The 22,603-nt window shown below is 40.8% G+C and overlaps 1 protein-coding gene across 3 annotated transcripts in view; it reads right to left on the bottom strand.

The window, feature by feature from the left end:
• Positions 1-3,557: 3,557 nt before the first annotated feature.
• The window catches only part of FAF1 (Fas associated factor 1), a 296,794-nt gene continuing 277,748 nt past the window's right edge, over positions 3,558-22,603 (bottom strand). For 2 of the 3 annotated variants that reach the window (XM_039484151.1, XM_039484149.1), the window contains exon 20: positions 3,558-5,798. In XM_039484151.1, coding sequence (XP_039340085.1) covers positions 5,715-5,798 — 84 coding nt within the window. In that variant the 3' untranslated portion in view covers positions 3,558-5,714. The remainder of the gene's footprint in view (positions 5,799-22,603) is intronic. The other variant, XM_039484152.1, reaches the window with a different exon arrangement.

Below are 22,603 nucleotides of genomic sequence, written 5' to 3'. Positions count from 1 at the left end.
AAGAATTTTAAATGATGTCAGGACAGACCACTTCAAGGGGAAGGGCATCCAAAATTGAACATTTTTGAAACTAGTCAATCTAAAAATATTAAGTTAATGATGCCCTCGTAATTACTATTTTTTTAGGGCAACTTCTTCCAAATTCCTTTGTGCTGTTTTCATTCTACATGCCATTGGCTGCTTTTCATTTACAGGCTTGATGGCCCCTTTTCACCATGCAGAAGGGCCATACAGCTAGTGTTACTGTACTCCTGAGGATTCCATCTAGGTAGGGTACATCACTGGATGGCACAAGGTCTGCGTTGTAGCAGTTCTAACACTATTCCCTTTCCCAGCCTAAGCGGTGTAGCTGGAGAGTTATGCGGTGCTCAGGTGACAATGGTTTTTCTGGGGCTATGGGCAGCTGCTCAGAGCAGCCCCAGGGCTTTTTCTAAAATACAGAGAGGCCAAACCAGCACCCAAGCTGGGTCCAGGATCCGGGAGCCGCAAAGGTAGTCGTGGCACTAAGCCAGCCCTTCTCTGGTCCTCCCCTGAGAGCAGTGAAGTCAGACCAGAGAATATGGACTTATATATTTAACTATCATAGTTATTTCAGTTACTTGTTGTTCCTTGGTTTCAATAAAAATCTAGTGACAAAAAGTAGTTGTAATTCATCTTGAAAAGTCAGGGTATTTTTAGGAGATGGAAAAATCTGTCTTTATCCCAGCCGGTGAAGCAATGTTTAGGGATGGCCAAAGGGCAAAGTGGATGGAATAGATGCATTATTGTATCTTGCATTTCTGAATGGATAAAGAGTAGTGTGCATGTATAATAATTATTTAATGAAACAACTTATCCAGGGTCCACAAATGCGGTAAGCATCCAGGCTGAAACTGGAAATGGATCAGGACACATGAGAAAGGTATGTCAGCAAATATGAACAAGGAAAGCAAAATAGGGTTGCCAAAGTAAGATTTTTATAATTATTTTACTAATTAATCAAGGCGATAAAATAAAAACGCCCTAAGACATTGAAAAGAGCTTTTACTGTTAAATTAAATATGCTGTAAGAGAAATGCTAATTGTAAACCCTAAAAAGGCCAGGTATGGAGATTTGTAGCCAGATTTTGAAGTGTGTAGTCTGGCAAGGGAGATGTTAGGTTCCAGGGAAATTTCTTTTTGCTGCACAGCACAGTTCTATAGTTGGGAGGTGCTCCTGCCTTACCCCACAGGCACAGCCCGCTGGCACTGGAGACAATGAGGCAGGCAAGGAGGCTGAAGGAGCTGTAGGCTAGGAGAAGCACATTGTGCAGCAGCAGCGGCAGCTTCCCCTACTCTGCAAGCACCAGGGCGGGGGGCTCAACCCTCAGCCTGCCCACGCCACCCCTTCCCCCGAGCCCCCACCCTTAACCCGCCTCTTCTTCCCCTCTTCCCCCTTTACTCCACACATTCCTCCTTTTCCTCCCCTGCCCATGGCAATCAACTGGCTTGCAGCGTTCAGGAGGGAGTGGAGAGGAGCGAGGACACAGCACACAGGCTCCCCCTCCCTCCCCTGCCTCCTGAACATCGCAAGCCAGCTGATTGCTGTGGGCAGGAGGCGGGGGAGGAGGAGGAGGAAGGTGCTGATCCGCAGGGTCTGCCGGTGGGTGGGAGGCACTGGGGGGGCATAGGGGAGATGATGGGGGGCTGCCAGCTGTGGACAAAGCAGGCAGCCAAATGACATTATAGCGAAGCATTGCACAACTTTAAATGGAGCATGTTCTGTAATTGAGCAGGGATGCAAGATCAAAACAACTTTAAGCGAGAGGATGTTAAGTGGGGAGTTACTGTATCAGAAAGTGCTGACATATTCAAAGTTGAAGCTACTGTATCACTGTATAACACAACTCTTCCTTATATAAATGAGTAGGCTTTGTAGAAAGAGTGGGGACAAATGAAGGTGCAAAGGAGCCTTAAACAGTTCCGTTCTAAATGTTTGGACCCAATAGTGTGACTGAAACTCAGGTCAGTTCTCTCAAGGGCACTCATTTGGTACATGCTGTGGACACATGTCTTGGGGGGGCAGGGGTGGGGAAACAGAAGCTAGTGAAGGAGCTCCATTATCTTTGATCCTGTGTCACTAATAAGCGAGATGGGTTTGAAAGCTCAGATGCCAGTGGTTGTCCAGGACTGGAGGTCAAAGTTGTGCCACTGATTGAGAACTAAAAAAGTTAGCTAGAGAAAATCAAGAAAATAATAGATTGATCAATTGATTCATTAGACTTGAAATTGTTTAGAGAGTGATGATACTGATGAGCCAGGAATGCTTTTTACTCATTAAGAGTTTTCAGTTAAGATTACTTTAATGTTTCCAATGCATGCTTACAAAACCCCTCCATCCAAGACTAGGGAACAGCTGGTAAATTAAAGTTAAAATTGATAAGACTGCACTATACAAATAGCCATAACGGAGAAAACCTAAGCATTCTCATTTTGTGAGAGACTTGTGGAGTAATGAAAGAGTCTCACGCTAATTGCTGACGCTGGTCAAAACCAAAAACAAAGTAAGAACAATTGACAGTAACTAAGAATTCACTGTGTAGTTCTCAGACGCTATATAATCTCTGCAAAATTTATCTCAGGTATATAGACTTGGTAACTATGTTTCTCTCCCACACAGATAGGAATAGTGAAAGCATATGATGTTTTAAACACAGATCAAGTACATTTTAGTAGAAACATTATTGTAACTACAAATTTATTTTATGTTTCTAATGTCAAGGAAAAGGTACAGTTTATGAAAGCCAAAGGCCTGTTCTGCTACATTAAGAAAAAAATAGTTTCATAAAAAAACCACCCTCACTAAATTTAAGAGTGCAGATGAAGCGAATACAGATGAAACACTTGGCTTTTGCATAATCTCTAATGTGATTAGAACAGCAATGCCAAAAGTAGGAAGTTTCCTCAGAAGCCGCAGAGAGAGCTCCACCTTCACCATAATGTTTAGAGGGTTAATAGTTAAAGCCAAGATTTTATTACAGGATTCCATTAACTAACAATAATTCATTAAGATTTAATATTAATGATAATCCATTAATATGAGGGAGCTGAAGATATAAAAACAGAATCAGAGATATGCTCCGTAATACATTGTAACAGTTTTAGGTAATGTTGCATAACAAAATTAGTCTGAATAATGATTGGTGAATTAACCGCACCAGCAGAGCAGATGATGTGAAGACTATGGTTAGTTTAAGACAGCAGAAAATCATGCATAGGATATTCATGTTTTCACACTGGATCAATTTGCATAATGGGCCTAATCTGGAAAGAGGTCTCAAACCCAGGAGGCAGCTCCTCAAAATGAGGCCCAATGTCTCTTAGAACCAAAATCATAAACATTTTGTTGAAATAGATATATTTGTTTGCATTCTTGCAGGATGATGTTTTATATACCAGAAGAGGGCTGCATTACCACCACATTTAATTATCACCACCACATTTTGATGATGCCAGTGTATTTTGTGGTATGAATAAAATGAGAAGAAACTCTCAAAACAAATGTTAGGGAAAAAAACAGGAGCATTGACTTCAACAGATTCAACAAATATTCAAGCCACATTTAATAACTTTATGAAATTAGTATCAAAGAATATATAGTCAAAATACAGAAATAAAGTTGAGTGAGAGAAAACAGCATGATGAGATCAAACAAAAGTTAAACAGAACAGATTAAATATAAAAAGTTAACTGAAAGGTCACTCTGCTACGTGCAGCAATATTTCAGCAACTCCTTTCTTTAATAGCCAATTTAACAATGACGAGCTAATCGGGGGAGAAGGGGGAAGCTAAAGCATTACTTTGAAAGGTCTGCTGTGTAAGTTACTGTGATTGTGCAAACAATGTCACCCCAGTTTGCAACCTGTGTTAAATTTAGATTTAATAGATGTAGTGTCCGTTTTTGTTTTGTTTTGCTTTTCTCGTGAAGCAGTACAAAGGTTTAGAGTGAAGTGTCTGCATTTAGCTCTCCATTACATTTACATTTGCCTTTCATTTGGCTGCTATTGTGTGTGTCGTGGACTGCAGATGATTAAAATTTGCTTACACATCCAAACCTTTAGCTTGTCATGAATACATCACTTCTAAAAGTATGTTCTGTGTGCATTATTAATTACAGAATTATCATAAAGATACAGTAAGGCTTTCCCCACTCTGAAGTTTGCATTTTTTAGTAGGTAACAATATATCAGCTTTACTAACACCCTAATAATAGTCATACATTAATTTTATATCTCCATTCCTCCAAAAGGGGAAAAAAAAGACTGAAGGTGTATACAGTTAGTTTCTGATTAGTATAAAATGTTCAAATTGGGATTCGATCTGCTATGGGAAAGAACATGAGTTACGTATAAACAAAATGTGAAAAATAATATTCCAAGTAGTTTGATTAGCAGCTGATGTTTCTGTAGTGCCCTTGTGCACTATACAGTAAGCCCAGGAATAAAACAAAAAGCAGATCAAAAGTGTTTTGATGCAGGTTTAGGCATCAAGTGTATGTTATGGTCTGAACCTTCAGTATGCTCATTCTATGGTTTAGGTACACAAGGTACCAAATTTTGTCCATATCAGATACTAGATAGTTGGTGCCTACGTTTCAGACAATGGAACTAGAATTTGTTAATCTGGAGACGGGATCAGTAATCTCTTGTTAAAATGTCAAAAAAGTGTACAATAATAAGGCAGATTTCTTATTACACCATCTCTTTAGATATTTATCATTTGGTGAAACAAACAAGGTGCTTTAAAAACAGCAGAGTAATAGGATACAAACAAGTGCCAGAAAGAAGGAAAAATGCAAAAATGGGAACTACCATTTCTTCCACAATGAGGAATAGGAGAACTTTTGTATCTGGTATTTGAAAGATTTTTAACAGCTGATATTCAATATCAGCTGAATCCTGAAGTGTTGGCAAGATACCAGGTTTCTGGTACTGGCCCATTTCTAACATTATTTAAATATTCACATCATGCAATAAGCAGTTTCACACACTGCAATGTAATGGAAAATACTTCCTAAACTGAATTAGAATCGAGACCCAAAGCAGAACCAGTAAATAAATATCTTGCATATATGTCAAACTATATTCTTCAAACAAAACCTTACATCTTATCAAAGAAGTCAGAAAGTACCAACAAAAATTATATGCTTTCTACTATAATACTGTTAAATTTCCATGTCTGAGAATGTCCCATTTAATTTTTTCTGCCTTTTCAAATTAGGTGGCAAAGTAGAAATTCAAACACAGAGTAAAATGCATATATATGAGGGCGCTGGCTCAGCGAGATATCAAATATACAGCATTCTAGTGTCAAAAGAACAGGCAGAAATGTCCAAGATTTCTTGGTGAAAAAGGGGCATTTGAGGAGTAAAAATTCTACTTAACAATCACTCACATTTTAACAGTGCATTAATTATAACAAAAGCCAGATGAGAAGTGAGCAACAGAATTGTAATGTTCAGTGTTCATAACAGAATATTATCCTCTGCTCATTTAAACGAGGTTGGAAACGTATACTCATGTATGTGAAACTTTAAGTAGCTAGGTTTATTCTTTTTTCAGGATTCTTGCAAGAGGCAGAGTTGTGACACTGCATTGAATTGGATGATAGTAGAAGGTGTTTTTGCTAGAAGCTTTTCTCCCAATGCTGTGCCTCTGTCTTACCAAAGGATTACGAGTCCTGCAATCTGTTTTGATCTATTCTTTTGCCTCTAGGAAAAGGGTTTCTTGAGGATACAGTTTTACCTCCAGTAATGATTTATTTGGATCCAACTGCGTCACCTGTAAAGATAAAAAAGAAATCTGAAAAGACACGTATAAGTAGATTTCCTTTGAACTGTATATTTTCAGGAGCATAGATTAATGTTCATTGGGGAGCAGTTTTGATTTCTGACTGGGGGATTCACAAAGGTAATTCCCATTAGCGCTAATGGGAGCTCCGTGCATTCCCAGTACATTGGTGAAAGAACAGATTCAACAGATGCTACACATTTGCTCAGAGGAAAGTTGTTTACTTTCCCTCATCATCTTCAGGATGAAGATATCTGTTTTTGTCACAGTGGATGTCACTCTGAAAGGATTACTGGAACACTGGGGGTGAAGGTGAGAGACACAAAAAGTCTACAAGCTCACGTGCATCCTAAATGCCCACTTACTTCAAGGGGAGATTTAAGTGTACAAGAATGTAGGATTGGTTTTATATTTTATTCATTTGAGCCCTGGTTCAGCAAAGCATTAAGGGCCAGATTTTTAACGGCATTTAGGAACCTAAAGATGCAGATAGGCACGTAGTGGGATTGTCACATCTAGGCATCTAGCTAAGCAGATCACTGAGAATTAGGTACCTGAGTGCTTTTGAAAACCCCACTATGCACCTATTTGCATCTTTAGGTTCCTAAACGCCTTTACAAATTGACTCTTAAGGCTTTGAGCACCTTCAACTACAACTGGCTTTCACTTTAAACTGTGAGTAATCTCATCCCTGTTCAACAAAGCATTCAAGCCCCACTGAAGTAACTTCAGTGAAACTTAAGCATGTACTTAAGTGCTTTACTGAAATGTAGTACGTGCTCAAGTGCTTTGGAAACTGTCCTACATATGGGCTTGATCTATGTATTTAGGCTCAGTCTCTAGAGCTATGGAAGTTTACCAACAAATACCTCCTATTGAAATGTTTCACATACACAAAATAGTGGAGAGGAGAGCCCAGCCTTCTGAATCAAGCATTTGTATGTTATAACATCCAGATTTGTATAACACCACTGTGGCATTTAAAAGGACAAACACTACTTTTTACTTTGTTTGAAATAATTCATTAATAGTTTGAACTTTAGTTCTGTTTGCTAACCCATTTTTTACTTCTTTCTTTGCACATGCACACTGGTTTGTTATTGAGGGTATGCTCAGGAGTACTGTATTATTAGCATTATGCTAAAACAGCAATGGCAAATGCATACAGGAAGCCTTATTTAGAAGCAAAAAGTGTTTTATCTATGACCGTATCATGCCACTGTTTTTTAAGGAGTACTTTTAATAGAAATCAATGCTTAAAAAAAAAAAGAATCAGTGACGTATTAGGGTCCCAAGTATGTCAGGTATTAGAAATTACTATAATTAACACCTAGTGTATTTAATTTTCATTTCTGCCTTGAATGCAGTTTGGGTATGGTATGCTTCTCTTATCAATCCTGGTATACTAGAAGTTTTAAAATGCAATTAAAAACTGTACTGAAAATTTTGTTTTCAAAATATCAAAGAGTGGATTGGGAAAACAGATTTTCTTTTTAAAGTAGTAAAATATTGTACCTACCAACTTTGATGTATCCGTTTAATTTTATAGCATTTATTCCAAAAAACTTTATTGCCACTGTTTTACTGTGCAATTGCAGATCATTAACTATTTTTACATTTTTTAAAAAATGTGCTTATCACTTCTCTAAGCACATTCTCTAAGATTTAAAATCAATCTCATTCACCTTGATGAATGTAATGGAACTTAAAAAATACAGATGTATATTTTAAATTCCCAATGCTGGGATACATGTTCTTATGTTTTAGATACCACAGTGAGTTATCTGTGAATGGTGGAGAAGAAAAATAGTATGTACAGACACCAGACCATTAAAATTCATTTTAGATTCCTATTATCTACACTCCAATTATGCATTCCTGCACAGATGCTGCTTAAATTATTGAAAGGTTATCTTATAAAGCAAACCTGTTATGTAAAAAACAGCCAAAGTAGTGCGTTTAAGTTTGTGATTACAGAAGTATACTAATTAAGTACCTTTTGTTGCATTTTTAATGCTTTAATATTCTACTGCTACAGTCCATTGCATCTAGGCACTGAAAGGGAGGTATATAGGGGACTTTATAATTCTCAGCCCAAGAGGTACAGTGCACCTGAGAGAAGCAATTTTATTTCTCTGTTCAGTTTAAACCTGTATCTAATTAGATCCTTTCTCATTTCAAATCCCACAACCCCTTTATTGCAAAAGCAAGAAAATGTAGGTGGAGAGAGAGATTTGTTTGTATCAGGCAAAAACGGATTTGAAATGCAGCGCTGGGTTAATGAACACTATCCTCCAGACTGTAACCAGATGGAAACCTATTATTCACTTGAGTGTAATTAATGATACACATCCTAATCAAAACTCTTGGGTTTGCAAACTTCAGTTACCTTAATAACAACGATGAGCGATGTCCTTTTCTCAATTTCTTTATATGTGGGAAGTTAGTTAAAAGCAACATTGAGTACCTGCAGTAAGAAGCCTGTGCCACTTTTCACCCTTGATTTCCATGTGCTGTTTTTTAATTCACTGAGGGACAGCAGAGTTTGCAAATGTTTACACCATTACCCAATTAACTAACAATATGGCTCCTACATCTGTCAACAAACAAAGCTGTTGTTGCTTTGTTTTAGCTCCTTGGCATTTTCTGTTCATATGGGTCGCCATTGTACTTAATTATCACGCCATAACCCTTCTGCAGCTTCTACTTTGTTATTTGTGGTTTGTAAATATGTTGTTTATCAAAAAGAACAGAAGCTTTATTAGTGAACACACCTCTGACCAAAAGAAATGCTTCAACTGGTGAATAAATGATTAAATACAGGACTAAGCTAAAGCACCTTGTAACTTAAAATATCTTTAGCATTAGAAACCAAGAGAGTTGTATACAACAAAGATTAAAGGCCCTGTAAGAAATGTCACTAACACAGGTGTCTCTACCCCACTTTCTAGTGTGATTTATTCTGCTTAGCCAGATTTATATAGCTATTTCACAGTGTAATTCCAAAGACTGAAAAATTCTTTATATTCAATTTATAATCCGTTACATTAATATGACATTAAAATAAAATCTGGCACTTCTAAAACTTTGCTCTGATATAATGTCTTTCATTCATCATGCTTATGTGTGTGTATAATATATACATCTGAAGACTACTGTATACTACATATGTTAAACTGAACAGAAAATGAGTTCAGAAATCCTGTTTATTATCTAAAGGTAACTTGCACATCATGGCCCCAATTTAGGGAAGAACTTAAGCATGTGCTTAACCCTAAGCACCCAAGTAATCCCATTGCTCTCAATGAGACTCAGGCACTTAAGGTTCAGCACACAAGGAAGTGCCTAACTGTTTACAAAATTCCCCTCAAATGAGGCATTCAGTACATTTGTTTAAGACTTGCTTTTTTCTTTTTATTCTCAAATCCCGTGAAATCTAGTTCCACACCAGTCACTAGCTCACACTCAAATGATGCCCCACTTATCCCATGGTTACAAAGGCAGATTGGGGATAGAGTTGGCCCAATGAAGAAGTCAGGTAAATGTCTTTTGAAATAACTTAGTGGCTTTGCAAAGTTTTAATTATTCTATATTCCAAGAGATATAAAACAAGAGCAACCTTTTATATATCATATAAAAGGCCCTGTCAGCTGACTTCATGCTCTATCAGGGTTCCATGTCTGACACGATGCCAATGGCTTAGTGTTCATTGGGATGCCACATAAAATGAGAGAAGGTGATGGGAGCAGCACTGGATGTTCAGGAGCTCGAAGTACATCTTAAAGTACAATAACGTGCTCAGTAAAGTGCTCAAGCTTATGATATTCTATGGAAATAACTTTTCTTGGTGTGTTTTATATTCTATACATTTTAATATCTTTTTATAGCAAAAAAAAGTTTTTCCTTCCAAACTCATTTTCTGCAGCATTGGCATGCTCACCTGAACTGACCTACGTGTACTGCTCCTACACATTCACATCCTGTACAGCTGCAATTTTACTGTTTACAAGGTATGGATTCTTACCCACCCTAACCCTGCAGGGAAGAGATAAGAAAAAAAAATGGCTTAATGCCCAGGAAGGTCATTTAAAAATAATGAACTGAATATACAATTATTATAACACATACTTGAGCAGCAAATATCACACCCTTCACCTCCCTCTACACCCTAGGACAAGGATCCGATTCTTGAGTAGCACAAATCTCTCTTCTACTTACACACACATGAATACATTTCATGAATCAAATGCACAAAGAGTTCTTTTACTCTCTTTCCTAATCCCCCTAAGTATAAATGCAGTGAAAATTACTTAAATGCACACCTGGTAAAGGACTAAATCTGTTTAAAAAACTATATTTTCACTCTGACACACAAACAAATACAGTGACTCCTTTCTACCTGTTAAAATAATAATCTCTGTGTGTAAAAGGGTTATGTGGATAATAGGTTCAACTGTGGGCACAAATAAAGTGTGTACTTTTATAGAAATAAATGTAATTAGATCTGGTTTAGCTGAATTCGCCTGAAAATACTTTTAATTTGAATGAAAGGCACCTGTCATGTTAACAAATAAGGAACAATATTATATCATAGTTAGCAAAACATGGCAAATAAAACATTACACATCTTGTTCACAATAAAAAGCTTTAATCAAGAAACAGTGAGTCACTGAGCTACTATACCGATATGTACCCAACTTCTGGATACTTCTAAAAACAAAATTTTAGATCCAACACACTTCTTCAAAGATGTATATTTAATCCAATAACCAATATTAACATATCCAAGAAAGATATGCTATAACCCAACCCCCACACTCCTAATCCCCCCCCCCAAATCCATATAGCTTTCTGGTAAAAACTGACTTCAGTGGAGCTATGACAATTTACACCAGCTGAGAATCTAACCATAGATCCTGTTTCTCCAGGCCATATGTGCCTGACATATTACTACCTGTCTGTCTAGATTGTAAGCTAAGTGAGGCAGAGACCACATCCTCCTCTGTCTTTTATACAAAGCTGAGCACACCAACAGAGCACAAGAGCACAACACATAACAACAATAAACCAAAACCCAGTGTTGTTCAGTTTTTCAATTTTATAGCGAGTCTTGTGATATTTGGAACTTTTCTTTCAGCCTCAGCTACTGGGGCCATATGATTACTTGAAAATCTCACTTTCAATTTTATTAAAAAAAAAAAAGGAAGTTTCTAGCCCTTGTAGTTGCAGAGAAAATGTTGAACATGTAAACCCTAACCGCTGCAACACCAGAATCCAAATAAAAGGAACCACATATTTATTATTTTTAAACAGGTCTTGATTTTTGAACAAATCTCATGAGTTTTTGGGACCTGGCTCATGACTTTTTAACAGCTGGAGTTAGCAATACAGTATAACCTCAGGGTTACGCACACCAGAGTTACAAACTGACCAGTCAACCACAAACCTTTATGCAATCAGGCAGCAACAGACAAAAAAAAGGCAAATACCATACAGTACTGTGTTAAACTACTACAAAAATAAAGGGAAAACAGCATTTTTCTTCTTCAGAGTAAAGTTTCAAAACTGTATTAAGTCAATGTTCAGTTGTAAACTTTTGAAAGAACCACCATAACGTTTTGTTCAGAGTTATGAACATTTCAGAGTTACGAAGAACCTCCATTCCCAAGGTGTTCGTAAGTCTGAGGTTCTACTGCACTGCAAACAGTGTTAGACCTGCTCAGGGGCAGGGCCGCCCAGAGGATTCCGGGGGTCCGGGGTCTTCGGCAGCGGGGGGCCCCGCTTCGGCGGTAAGTCGGCGGCAGGGGGTCCTTCCGTTCCGGGACCCACCGCCAAAGTGCCCCAAAGACCCACGGCGGGGACCCCCCTCCGCCGAATTACCGCCAAAGCGGGACCCGCCGCCGAAGTGCAGCCCCCACCGCGGGTCTTCGGGGCACTTCGGCGGCGGGTCCCGGAACGGAAGGACCCCCCCCCACCGCCAAATTACCGCCAAAGACCCGGCTGCACTCCGGCGGCGGGTCCCGCTTCGGCTGTAATTCGGCGGCGGGGGGTCCTTCTATCCCGGAGAGGAAGGACCCCCCTCCGCCAGCGAAAACCGGGAGCGAAGAAGCTCCGGGGGCCCGGGCCCCGCGAGAGTTTTCCGGGGCCCCCGGAGCGAGTGAAGGACCCCGCTCCAGCGGCCCCGAAAAACTCTCGTGGGGGCCCCTGCTGGGCCTGGGGCAAATTGCCCCTCTTGCCCCCCCCCTGGGCAGCCCTGGCTCAGGGTGTTTGATGTCCTTAGATCTTTTAGTATTTTTTAAAAAATAAAACCAAACATATCCAAATGGCATCAGCAAGTTTTATCTTTTTATGCAGTCGTGTATTGCTATATCTCATTTTTACAGCATAGCTCCACTGCAACATATGTGGCTTTCAGCAACTTTGGACAGAGCAAATTAAACATGTTAATAATAAGAGTTTGCATTTACATCGTAACTTTTACCCAAGGATCTAAAGGCACTTTACAAACATTAAAATGGCTGAGGTGAATTAGGTATTATCCTTACTTGACAGATGGGTAAACTGTAGCATAGAGAGATTATGTCACTTGGCAAAGGATACACAGTGAGTCAGCAGCAGAGTTGGGAACAGAACCCAGGAGTAGTGCTGGGTGAATAACTGAGTTTTCAGTTCTGTGGCAGTTCTGGGGGGAAAATATAATTGGTCTGAGTTGAAATTAATCTGAATTTTTTCAGAAGTTTTGGCGAATAGAAAAGGCCTGTTTCAGGTCAGTTCCAGAGCAAGGATTTGAACCTGGGTCATCCCAGGTGAGTGCCTTAATCACTGGTCTAAAGCTGATTGGGGAAGTGCCAGGGGGCAGCAGCAGCACCTCCTCTTCTGACTCTACCTCTTCTGGCTGTTTTGTGAATAGTTGAAACTATTCATGTCAAATTCACAAATAGTTTTGGGTCGATTGAAACTGCATTTTTTGTTGAATAAAATATTCACCTGAAATATTTCACCCAGGTCTGCTCAGGAGTACTGGCTCCCATGCCCTTGCTCTAACTTCTAGATCACACCCTCCTGCCCTTTATTACATCATTACATTGTGTAGATTGTTGCAGAATAGTTAGAACGAACTATTAGCCTGTGTGTGTTACAGACTGCACAAAGTTCTGGGAGAAGTTTAGGAAGCAGATTCACAGAGTATGACTCTTTCTTTTATGATGACCTATTGCACTGAACTGAATGGAATTCTTGTACTGCACTGAATGGAATTCTTGCACCAATGATTTCAGTTGGACTACATGTAGTGAGAATTATAGTGTGTAGTGTTTAATCTTGTATAGTGTTTAATCTTGCATAAAAGCATAATGTACAGTAAGAATGATCCAAGTGATACTGTACATGGTGAGATATGGGTAGTGTTTTGTCCATGGTTGTGACTAACAACAACATATATTACAATTATAAATGATAGAAACCAGCCTATTGATCTGATGGCATTTAATGAGCCAGATTTTGAATCCTTATCACTAGAGGTCAGAGAGCGAATACCTTCACCTTGAATGTTTGGAGGGGGCTGGAGGTGGGGAGAGATGAGTGTGCATTATGCCACTGCCATGGCACTCGGTCTACAGATGGATTTGGACAAGAAGCAAGGTTGGATACAGGGAAGGAAGGAGCATGCTCTAGTGGGTAGACTCTTCTGCCCATTCTCCCCAAGTATGACTCTTTCTGCCTCATCTCCTCAATGTCCCAGTCCCAATCAAGTCTCTCTTCCACAGCTGGCTCCTGTCCCAGTCATTCTCAGTCTCCTTGTTCAGCAAGTCCTAATCTCATATCTTGGGATTCTCCATCCCACTCCCAGTCCCCACCAGCTCCTTGTCACCAGTGCCCTTGCCCAGCCAGTCCCAGTTCTACCCAGATCCTCATCTATTTTGTGTCTCCATTCTCATGGAGACTGGTCTCCAGTCACCCCAGAACCCTGATTTCCCATCCCCACTGGCTTCAAGTCCCAATTCCTCTCCCTGGGCACCTCACTCAGTATATTTCCCCCCACCCCCTTCCCCGCAGCTTCTTGTCCCAGTCTCTTCATCCAGCCAGTCTCAGTTTCTCCTCATCTGATCTTCACCTTTCCCTCAACTACTGGCTTCTGCTTCCCCCATTTCCATCCCTAGCCTCCAGTCTCCTGGCCCAGCCAATTGCCCTCCACCCCCCAGTCTCCGTCTTACCCAGCCTCCCAACCCAATTGCCAGTCCTAGCTTCCCTCTCCCCAACCTGACAACCTCCAGCCCCGTTCTTCCTTCCCCTCCCCATACTCCTTTCCCCAATCTAATCCCCCAAGCAGGTCCAGCCTTTGTCCCCTCTGCATTGGAATTGGGCAGCTCCCTCCTCTATACTGCCAGGGGTGTCACTGAGAAGAGAGGAAAGACTGCTCTCAGGGCTGGTGTACACTAATGCTGTAAATCAACCTAAATTATGTTAGTTCAGTTATGTAAATTACGTAACTGAAGTCGATGTAATGTAGGTTGATTTACACAGGTGTCTGCACCAAGCTACATTGATGGGAGACGCTCTCCCATCAACATAGCTTCTGTCTCTCAGGGAGGTGGAGTACAGATGTCAACAGGAGAGCACTCTCCCATCGACTTAACATGTCTTCAACAGACCCACTAAATCGACACTGCTGCATCAATTGCAGCAGTGCCGATTTAGCCGGTAGTGTAGATGTGGGTTAGGTGCTTGGACCTGGGCTGGCCCACAGCAGCCCAGAGCTGCAACTGCAGGGGAAGTCCTGCTCTTCCCAGGCTGGAGCATACACAGTGCAGATGGAACCTTCAGGGGATTTATAATAAAACAGCTGGGCCAAGTAATCCACCATCTGTACAGTCTCCCTCACAACTAATGAAATTGATGCATGTAAATTAGCTGTAGAGTAAGGGTGGTGATTTGTTGAGTTACCTCTGATATCACAATGGTCTAGGACTCTTTGCATGGCATAGATATATGCCTAACTGTATCTGTACAGCTCATGGGTGTAAAGTCAAAAGGCTAAGGTTAAAAATTTGACAGTGACAGATCCTAGTGCAAATCCTAGTGCTGATTGAACCTGGTGATATTCTGAAGAAAAAGCAGTCTCAGCCATGCTTGTAGCTGTTTCTGTTGCTTCACACTGACTCAATAGACATTCTAGGCTTCAGAGTGACACACGGACAGAGTGACAGTCTTGGAATCATACTACAGTTCAAACAAATCTCTATTGAGCACATGTAAACTGCAATTTTTCAAAGACTTATAACTTGGTCAAATTTGGGCAGATTTTTGCAGGGACAGCAAAAGAAATGTAATCTCTGACACAAAGGCTACCGCCCTGCCAAATTTCAAGTCCACAGCATGTAGGCACTAGAGCTTTTCAAAGAAAAGGTCACCAGAAATTTTTAACATGTGCAAAACTATGTATTTTCCTTAGCCTTGCTCTTGTAAAGAGTTGAACCGTTTGGCTGAAAATTTCTGCCTGAGACAGACGCCCGGCACAGAAAATTTCAGTGTGAGCAGTCAAAAGATTAGTAAAGTTATAAGCATCTGAAAACTGGTTGGACAACCTTAGCATTAGGTGGTGCTACCAGCCCCACCTACAATAAACCAAACAAACATACAAAGGAGCTTTCGAGATGTGGCCAATCACCATCTTGACTAATTTGCTTGCATGTTGTATCTGTTGGTTCTCTTAGATTGTAAGATCTTTAGGGGAAGGGTAATTTTGGGTAATAATGTAATAAATAATAATATTTCCTTGCTTTTACAGGTTAAGTTAGACCCCCCAGTGAATTTTAATTACTGCCCTTTTTGTGTGGGAAGGACAGGAGGTCATAAAACTTCCCAGATCTTGTTGGACCTCCCTAAGACAATGACTTACCCTGGGGTTACGTTCCGCTGTCGGCGTGTAAAGCGAAAATTGCGTATAGTCAAAATTACATTGAATGTAATGGCGGGCGGAATTGCCCGCACTATAGGTACAGCATTTAAATTTTTATTTTTCTCTTTTTTTGTTTTTGTTTTTGCTGCACAAAGCTGAATTTGCGCATGTTAAATGCGAGTAAGATGAGACTCGCCTGTACAGGGTTTTAAGGATTTCACCCACCCTTCTGAAGGAGGGGCCAAGAGAATAAAAAACAGATTGTTCACTAATGCTTCAATATATGCCAACCTTTTCTTCACATAAGCTCATTATGCATACAGCTCTGATCAAGCCAGATTGCTAAAAATAGCAGCACATCCACCGTGGCACTGGTGGTGGGACTGGTTAGCTGCCCTGAGCACAGTCCCGCCCAGGACCTGAGGTATGCACTCGAGTGGCTAGCCCATTTTACATAAGAAATATGAATGATGAAAACCTACTGAAGAGATTACATGGACCAAATTACATTTTTTCTCCACTTGCAGAAATCATGACAAAGAGGAAATGCATCATTAACCATGCAATAAAATGAAAGAGTTGTAGGAGCCTCTTAAAACTTGAGAAAAACATTTATTTCACTAGCTGATTTTGTCCTTTTGTACTGCGAAAACACTGATTTATGTCCTAGAGCTTAAAATAAAGACAACTTTTGAGGTTTATTTTAACGACTTGTTCGTGCTCCAGGACTATGACTTATAGTAGCACAGTTCTGCAAACACTTAGTTAGTTAACTAGGACTACAGATTTAGTCCAAGGTTTATTTACATACCTAGCTTCTAAAATTCAGCAATGGAGTAATGTGAACTTAAAAATATATTTGAAATCCAGAAGATGTGGCTCATCAGATAACTTCAAGATAGATCAGGGGTCGGCAACCTTTCAGCAGTGCTGTGCCGAATCTTCATTTATTCACTCAAATTTAAGGTTTCGTGTGCCAGTAATGCATTTTAACATTTTTAGAAGGTCTCTTTCTATAAGTCTATAATATATAACTAAACTATTGTTGTATGTAAAGTAAATAAGGTTTTTAAAATGTTTAAGAAGCTTCATTTAAAATTAAATTAAAATGCAGAGCTCCCCGGACCGGTGGCCAGGACCCGGGCAGTGTGAGTGCCAGTGAAAATCAGCTCGCGCGCTGCCTTCGGCACGCGTGCCATAGGTTGCCTACACCTGAGAGAGATCAAATACTGGGCTCAAACCTATTTGTTAGGTTTCTTTATGTCTCAATTGTTTCATTTTAATGGCTTAACCCCTCGATACTAGAGCATGATCTCCAGTGACAGTAGCAGGCACACTGTAATTTCGTAGTGCAGTGAAGAATCCCAATCCTAGCTATTATCCAGTGAAATGAGCATCATCTCAGTGAAGTAACATTTGATTTGAGCTGACACTTCAACTTTTTACACTCGGAATCCCATCTCCATTAAAACAGCCAAAAGGTGCTGCAGTAGCTCTGTAACCAGTTGAGCTGGCAGGCAGGCCTCACTGAAGCTTCTACAGAGCTGCTCAGTACCAGAGTGCTACTGGATATGAGCACAGCATAGTACGAGTCCTTCCACGTATGGCTGAGAGCATTTATTTTCTGCACCCTGCTCATCTTTTCCTAGCCTTCCAGCAAGGTGAAGGGAGGAGAAAGGAAGCTAAATCCTAAAGCTGTTCCTGGACCTAGGTCTTTTTGAGGACTGCACACTATCTAAAGAGCTAATGGCTAAGCTATTCCTTGAAGGCAGGAGTAGGGTGACCAGACAGCAAATGCCAAAAATTGGGACGGGGGTGGTGGGGAATAGGGGTCTATATAAGACAAAGCCTCAAATATCAGGACTGCCCCTATAAAATCGGGACATCTGGTCACCCTAGGCTGGAGTAGCTCTGGAACTGACAATGCCACATAAACTCTTCCGGAGCACCCAGCTCACAGGGGAGGGGTGCAGGTTACACCATCCCATAGGAGGTTATGTGCTTGCCTCTATGCTGCTGGCCAGAAATACTGACTGGTGCAGGGAGAGATATGGCCCTGCCTCCTTTGGGATGGCTTCCACTACAACAGGCACTAGGGGACATTGCTCCTGGGGGACCCCAGGGATTGTGCTCATGCCTGGCCCTTGGAGGGGACATAAGGTACATAGGGAGGGTGATGATCCCTCCCCTACCTTATACACCTATGCAATTATCAGGAACAGCCTGACCCTACACCTACTGAAATCCTGATCAGCACCTGTCTTGACTGGATGCACTGTACAGTGTGGGTTAGATTCAATCTATTTTAGCTTTTAGGCGAAACAGATTTTCCCCCACCCCCATTTCTTCAAACTGCTGTTGGAATTGGCTAATTAAAAGGATTTAAACAATCTTAACACTCTAAACAGAGCAAACTGGTTCTGAATTATTAAGCAACATTTTAGATGCATTTGAATAACCTTAGGTGACTTAACTGCCACCTGATCCTAAGCTATGGCTCAGATAAATAAATGTGAAATAGTGTAGAAGTCTTAGCTTACTACGGCTTCCAGATACAGTAAATAAAGAGCTTAAGTCTCCAGTACACTGTCTGCAAAAGACACTCTAAAATAAATGGTTTACACTGGTGTACACTTAAAGTGGAAATCGAAGAAAAAACTGCAGGATTTAATTTTGATTTCCAGAGGAAACTTGTAAGCACCGCATGTACAAAGCTCCACCAATGCCCTGGCAAGGTGCTATGGAGTGCTGTGTTGCTGGAGGTGGGGTCTTTCAAATACCATGAAAAAGCAAGGTCAGGAACATTCTGGTTAGTCATTAAAGATGCCATAGCACTTTCGCAAGCACAGGCTGTTAATTTTGATATCCTGGCCAAATTCCAATCTGGTTAATTCCATTCTGTTCCTGTAGTATCAATTGGATATGGCATCCTTCACTTTCTGATCTAACATGTCAAGAAAGGCCTGCTCTGTAAGCTGTACAAAGGCCTCAGGAAGACTTCTGCAGACTTCTCCATGGGACAAAGTGATAGCATACTGGGCTCTGGATGGATTTTGTAGCTGGCACACTCAGCGGACTATCACTAAGGGTAGCTGGGAGGGCTTGCACGCTGGAAGAGGGCTCATGGAAAGGCTAAAAGGTCAGTGAGTACTGCTGAAAGAGCAGACTCGTTTCTAGGGCTAGCTCTGCTTTTTGCAGTGTTGTTAAATAGCTGCTGTGTTAACATGCAAGAGGAGGCTGCATTTCAGTGGTGGGTAAAGGGATTCTTGGAAGGAACCATAAAAACACATGTAGACTGCACGAAAGCCAACAAGCACATTTCACATCGAATACCAGAAGGGTACCCCCTTCCTTTAAAAAGGTCTGTTTATATACACACACAGCCTTTGCCCATGCAGCTCATGACAAAACGGCATTGAACTATATTCACAGTACACGTAGCATTGTAATCAGCAGGCTAAGCTTGTATTTACAATACAGATATTTCTACACAAACGACTTATGTGGCCAGAAAAAACAAACTTCTTCAAAGGTATTAGTCAGGAATCCACTAAGCAGCCAGATTCACTGGTGTGAAATACAGCTTTGGGCTTGGCATCCATTTTGCCATGGCTGCAGTACTGAAGGATAAACGTGGTTAAGTATTCACTTAGTGTCAGTGGATGGACAGCATAGTCAGTGAGGAAGTCCAGTAACAAGTCGCTGCACGTGCTTAAATGCGTTGGAATGTTACTGCTGTTTTTAAACAACAAGTAGTGTCTAGAAAAGGTTAATCTGTGTATTTACTCGTGTAGAGTTTGTATTTACAGTAGGGTTATGATACCAACTACGTTAGCCAAGCATATCTGTGTAAACAACAGGAATATAGAACTAATGAATTTTTATTTACCGGAGATGTGGAAATATTTCAACATTTTGTTGGGACATCTGAACTGAGAGCATTAAAAAGAGTATTTTTTACAGCTGGTTGAAAATTTTCGGAATGAACAGTTTTCTGTCAGAAAATGCTGACACAAAATCAAAATGTGTCAGAGGAATGTATCGAATTTGTCAACATTTTCAATGAAAAATTGTTAAAGAGCTTTATTTTGACATGGTCAAAGTCCTGCATTTCATCTTTATTGTTTCAACTTTTATTATACTTTATAAAACACTGAAATAATGAAGTCGAAATGAAGTGCTTTGACCTTATCAAAATAAAGCGTTTTGATAAAAGCATTTTGATATTTCCCAAAAGCTGCGATAAGGGTAGACACACTGTCCATGTACCAGTGAGTGTTACAAGGGACTAACTGTGCACAGTATTTAAATACAGGAACAATACAGCATAAAGAGCAAAAGGCTTGTTTTTGTTCTGTTTTAAGTAAGCTGGAAGACCCGTAACATGGGAGACATTTTGGGATTGCTCTTCACTTTGGTTCCACTGAAAATGGGATTACATGCTTAGATGGAGTAAAGTTAATTAGCGATTAATGGGATTCCACACATGCTACTTCAGACTCTGGCTAGAGTATTGTTTCAGCTGCACTGGTGAACATTCTTTGTTATTTTGAGAATAGCAGTAAAATGAATACAAGAAATGGGACGTTTCCTGTTTGTAAGACTCCATCTCCTCCCTTGGGCAGCAAATTCCCAAGGTGAATTAGGATTCCCAAAGTGTATTAAGATGATAGAAAATTAAAATGAAATGCCGTCATTCATACTAAAATTAGAGCGCTTCTTTTTAGTATGAGAGGGGAACACGTTTGAAAGCTAAGCTCCAAGAAGTAACCTAATTAACCACACATATCTGAACTGAAGCATTAACAACAGAAAATGAATTCACTCATTGGATGAAGATTCACATACACCTAATTTCTAAACTAAGCAGCAAATTGCACATACACAAGTGCCAGAAATTACACTCATGTTTGATGGCACATTTTCAGGCAACCAAGTCTCTGAAGTCTATGAATTATGGATACTGTATCATAGAGAAACAATTAATACATTTTCTTTCTCAAATGCAATGACAGATATTTTGGTTTAGCATAGTGTATCGTCATCATTGCATCCACTTGTGACGCACACATTGGTGCACTTTACATGGTTCAGATTAAGATATTCTCAAAATAACAAAGAATGTTCACCAGTGCAGCTGAAACAATACTCTAGCCAGAGTCTGAAGTAGCATGTGTGGAATCCCATTAATCGCTAATCTGAACCATGTAAAGTGCACCAATGTGTGCGTCACAAGTGGATGCAATGATGACGATACACTATGTGGAATCCCATTAATCGCTCCCCAAATTTAGGGAGCAAATATATTATGACCATGCACTCGCTATCTAGTGTACTGTGACAGGGAAAACAATATAGCCAGTAGGCTAAATGCCAGTGACCCCAGAACTTGCATTTTAAACATGGCTAGGCTCAGGCTTTATTATATTAATAATGCCGCCACCACCACCACACTTTTCATCAGTACATCTCAAAGCGCTTTACAAAGCAGGCCAGTGTCATTAATTCCATTTTCCAAGTGGGGACAGTAAGGATTTAGTTTCAAAGTACCATGAAAAACTGCTCCCATTTTCTATTTTATGGCAAGATCAGAGCAAGCCAGAGGGTTAGGCAAACTGGATGGCCAACATGTGTGTCAAAGGACAGGGAAAGCAGTGGAATTAGTGATGGCTGTTTGTCCTCAATTGTTTATCTACCTCCATCATGACAGTAATTGCTTAAATAGCAAGTGCTGTATTTTTGGGGTCATTAATTCAGACTGACTAAAGGTACAATGTAATAATTTAATAAAATTAATTGTCTAACATCTGGTCCTGGGCAAAATTCCACACCACTGTGAATGATCTGTGCCCTGTACAGTTCATACCTATCCAACTATCTTGTAGTTGGCCAGCAAATGTAACAACCGTGCTAAAAAGCAGAGTGGGCACATTTCAGGTTCCACTGGGTTGAGTCTATTAGTTCCAGAGATATTCCCTATTTTTAAAATGGGGAATTCTGTTAGAACCAGTAGAATCTTTCTAACTGGTGGAAGTTTTTACGGGCAACCAATGTATGGTGTTTATGCTGCTTTTAGGGATTTGTCATTTATATTTTTCAGATAAGTACAACACTTTCACATTAAAAGGTGGAGAATTTTACCCCCTCCCACTCCCAGCCCGATCCCCACACACAAAAGAAGTCCTTCAGAATCACAGTCCTATATGCAAACTACAACTTGACAAGAAATGTATTACATAGCAAGGAGTTAGAGGTTGATCCAATATAAACGCAAGATTTTAGGATTGTATCTTGTAACTAGCATTGCATGCCCATCTACCATGTATAGCAGGAGTGGGCAAACTTTTTATTGCGAGGGCCACATCTGGGTAGGGAAATTGTATGGTGGCCCATAAATGCTCACAAAATTGGGGGTTGGGTGCAGGAAGGGGTGAGGTCTCCGGCTAGGGGTGAGGGCTCTGGGGTGGGGCCAGAAATGAGGAGTTCAGAGTGTGGGAGGGGGCTCTGGGGTGCAGGAGGTGGCACCGAGGGGTTCAGAAGGCAGAAGGGAGATCAGGGATGGGGCAAGGAGTTGAGGCGCGGGATGGGGTCAGGGGTGCAGGCTCCAGCAGCGCTTACCTCAAACAGCTCCTGGAAGCAGTGGCATGTCCCCCTCTCTGGCTCCTACGCAGAGGTGTGGCCAGGCGGCTCTGCATGCTGCCACATCCACAGGCGCTGCCCCTGCAGCTCCCATTGGCCCCATTTATTGGACAATGGGAGCTGCAGGAGCGGTGCTTAGGGCGGGGGCACCGTGCGGAGCACCCTGGCTGCTCCTATGCATAGGAGCCAGAGACGGAACATGTCGCTGCTTCCGGGAGCCACGCGGAGCAAGCCCCCGACCCCATTCCCTGGCAGGAAC

The sequence above is a fragment of the Mauremys reevesii genome, linkage group 8 (genome assembly GCF_016161935.1).
Source record: "Mauremys reevesii isolate NIE-2019 linkage group 8, ASM1616193v1, whole genome shotgun sequence".
Classification (NCBI taxonomy): domain Eukaryota; kingdom Metazoa; phylum Chordata; order Testudines; family Geoemydidae; genus Mauremys; species Mauremys reevesii.
Note: the sequence above shows the minus strand (reverse complement) of the source record. Positions and strands in the feature narration are given on the sequence as shown.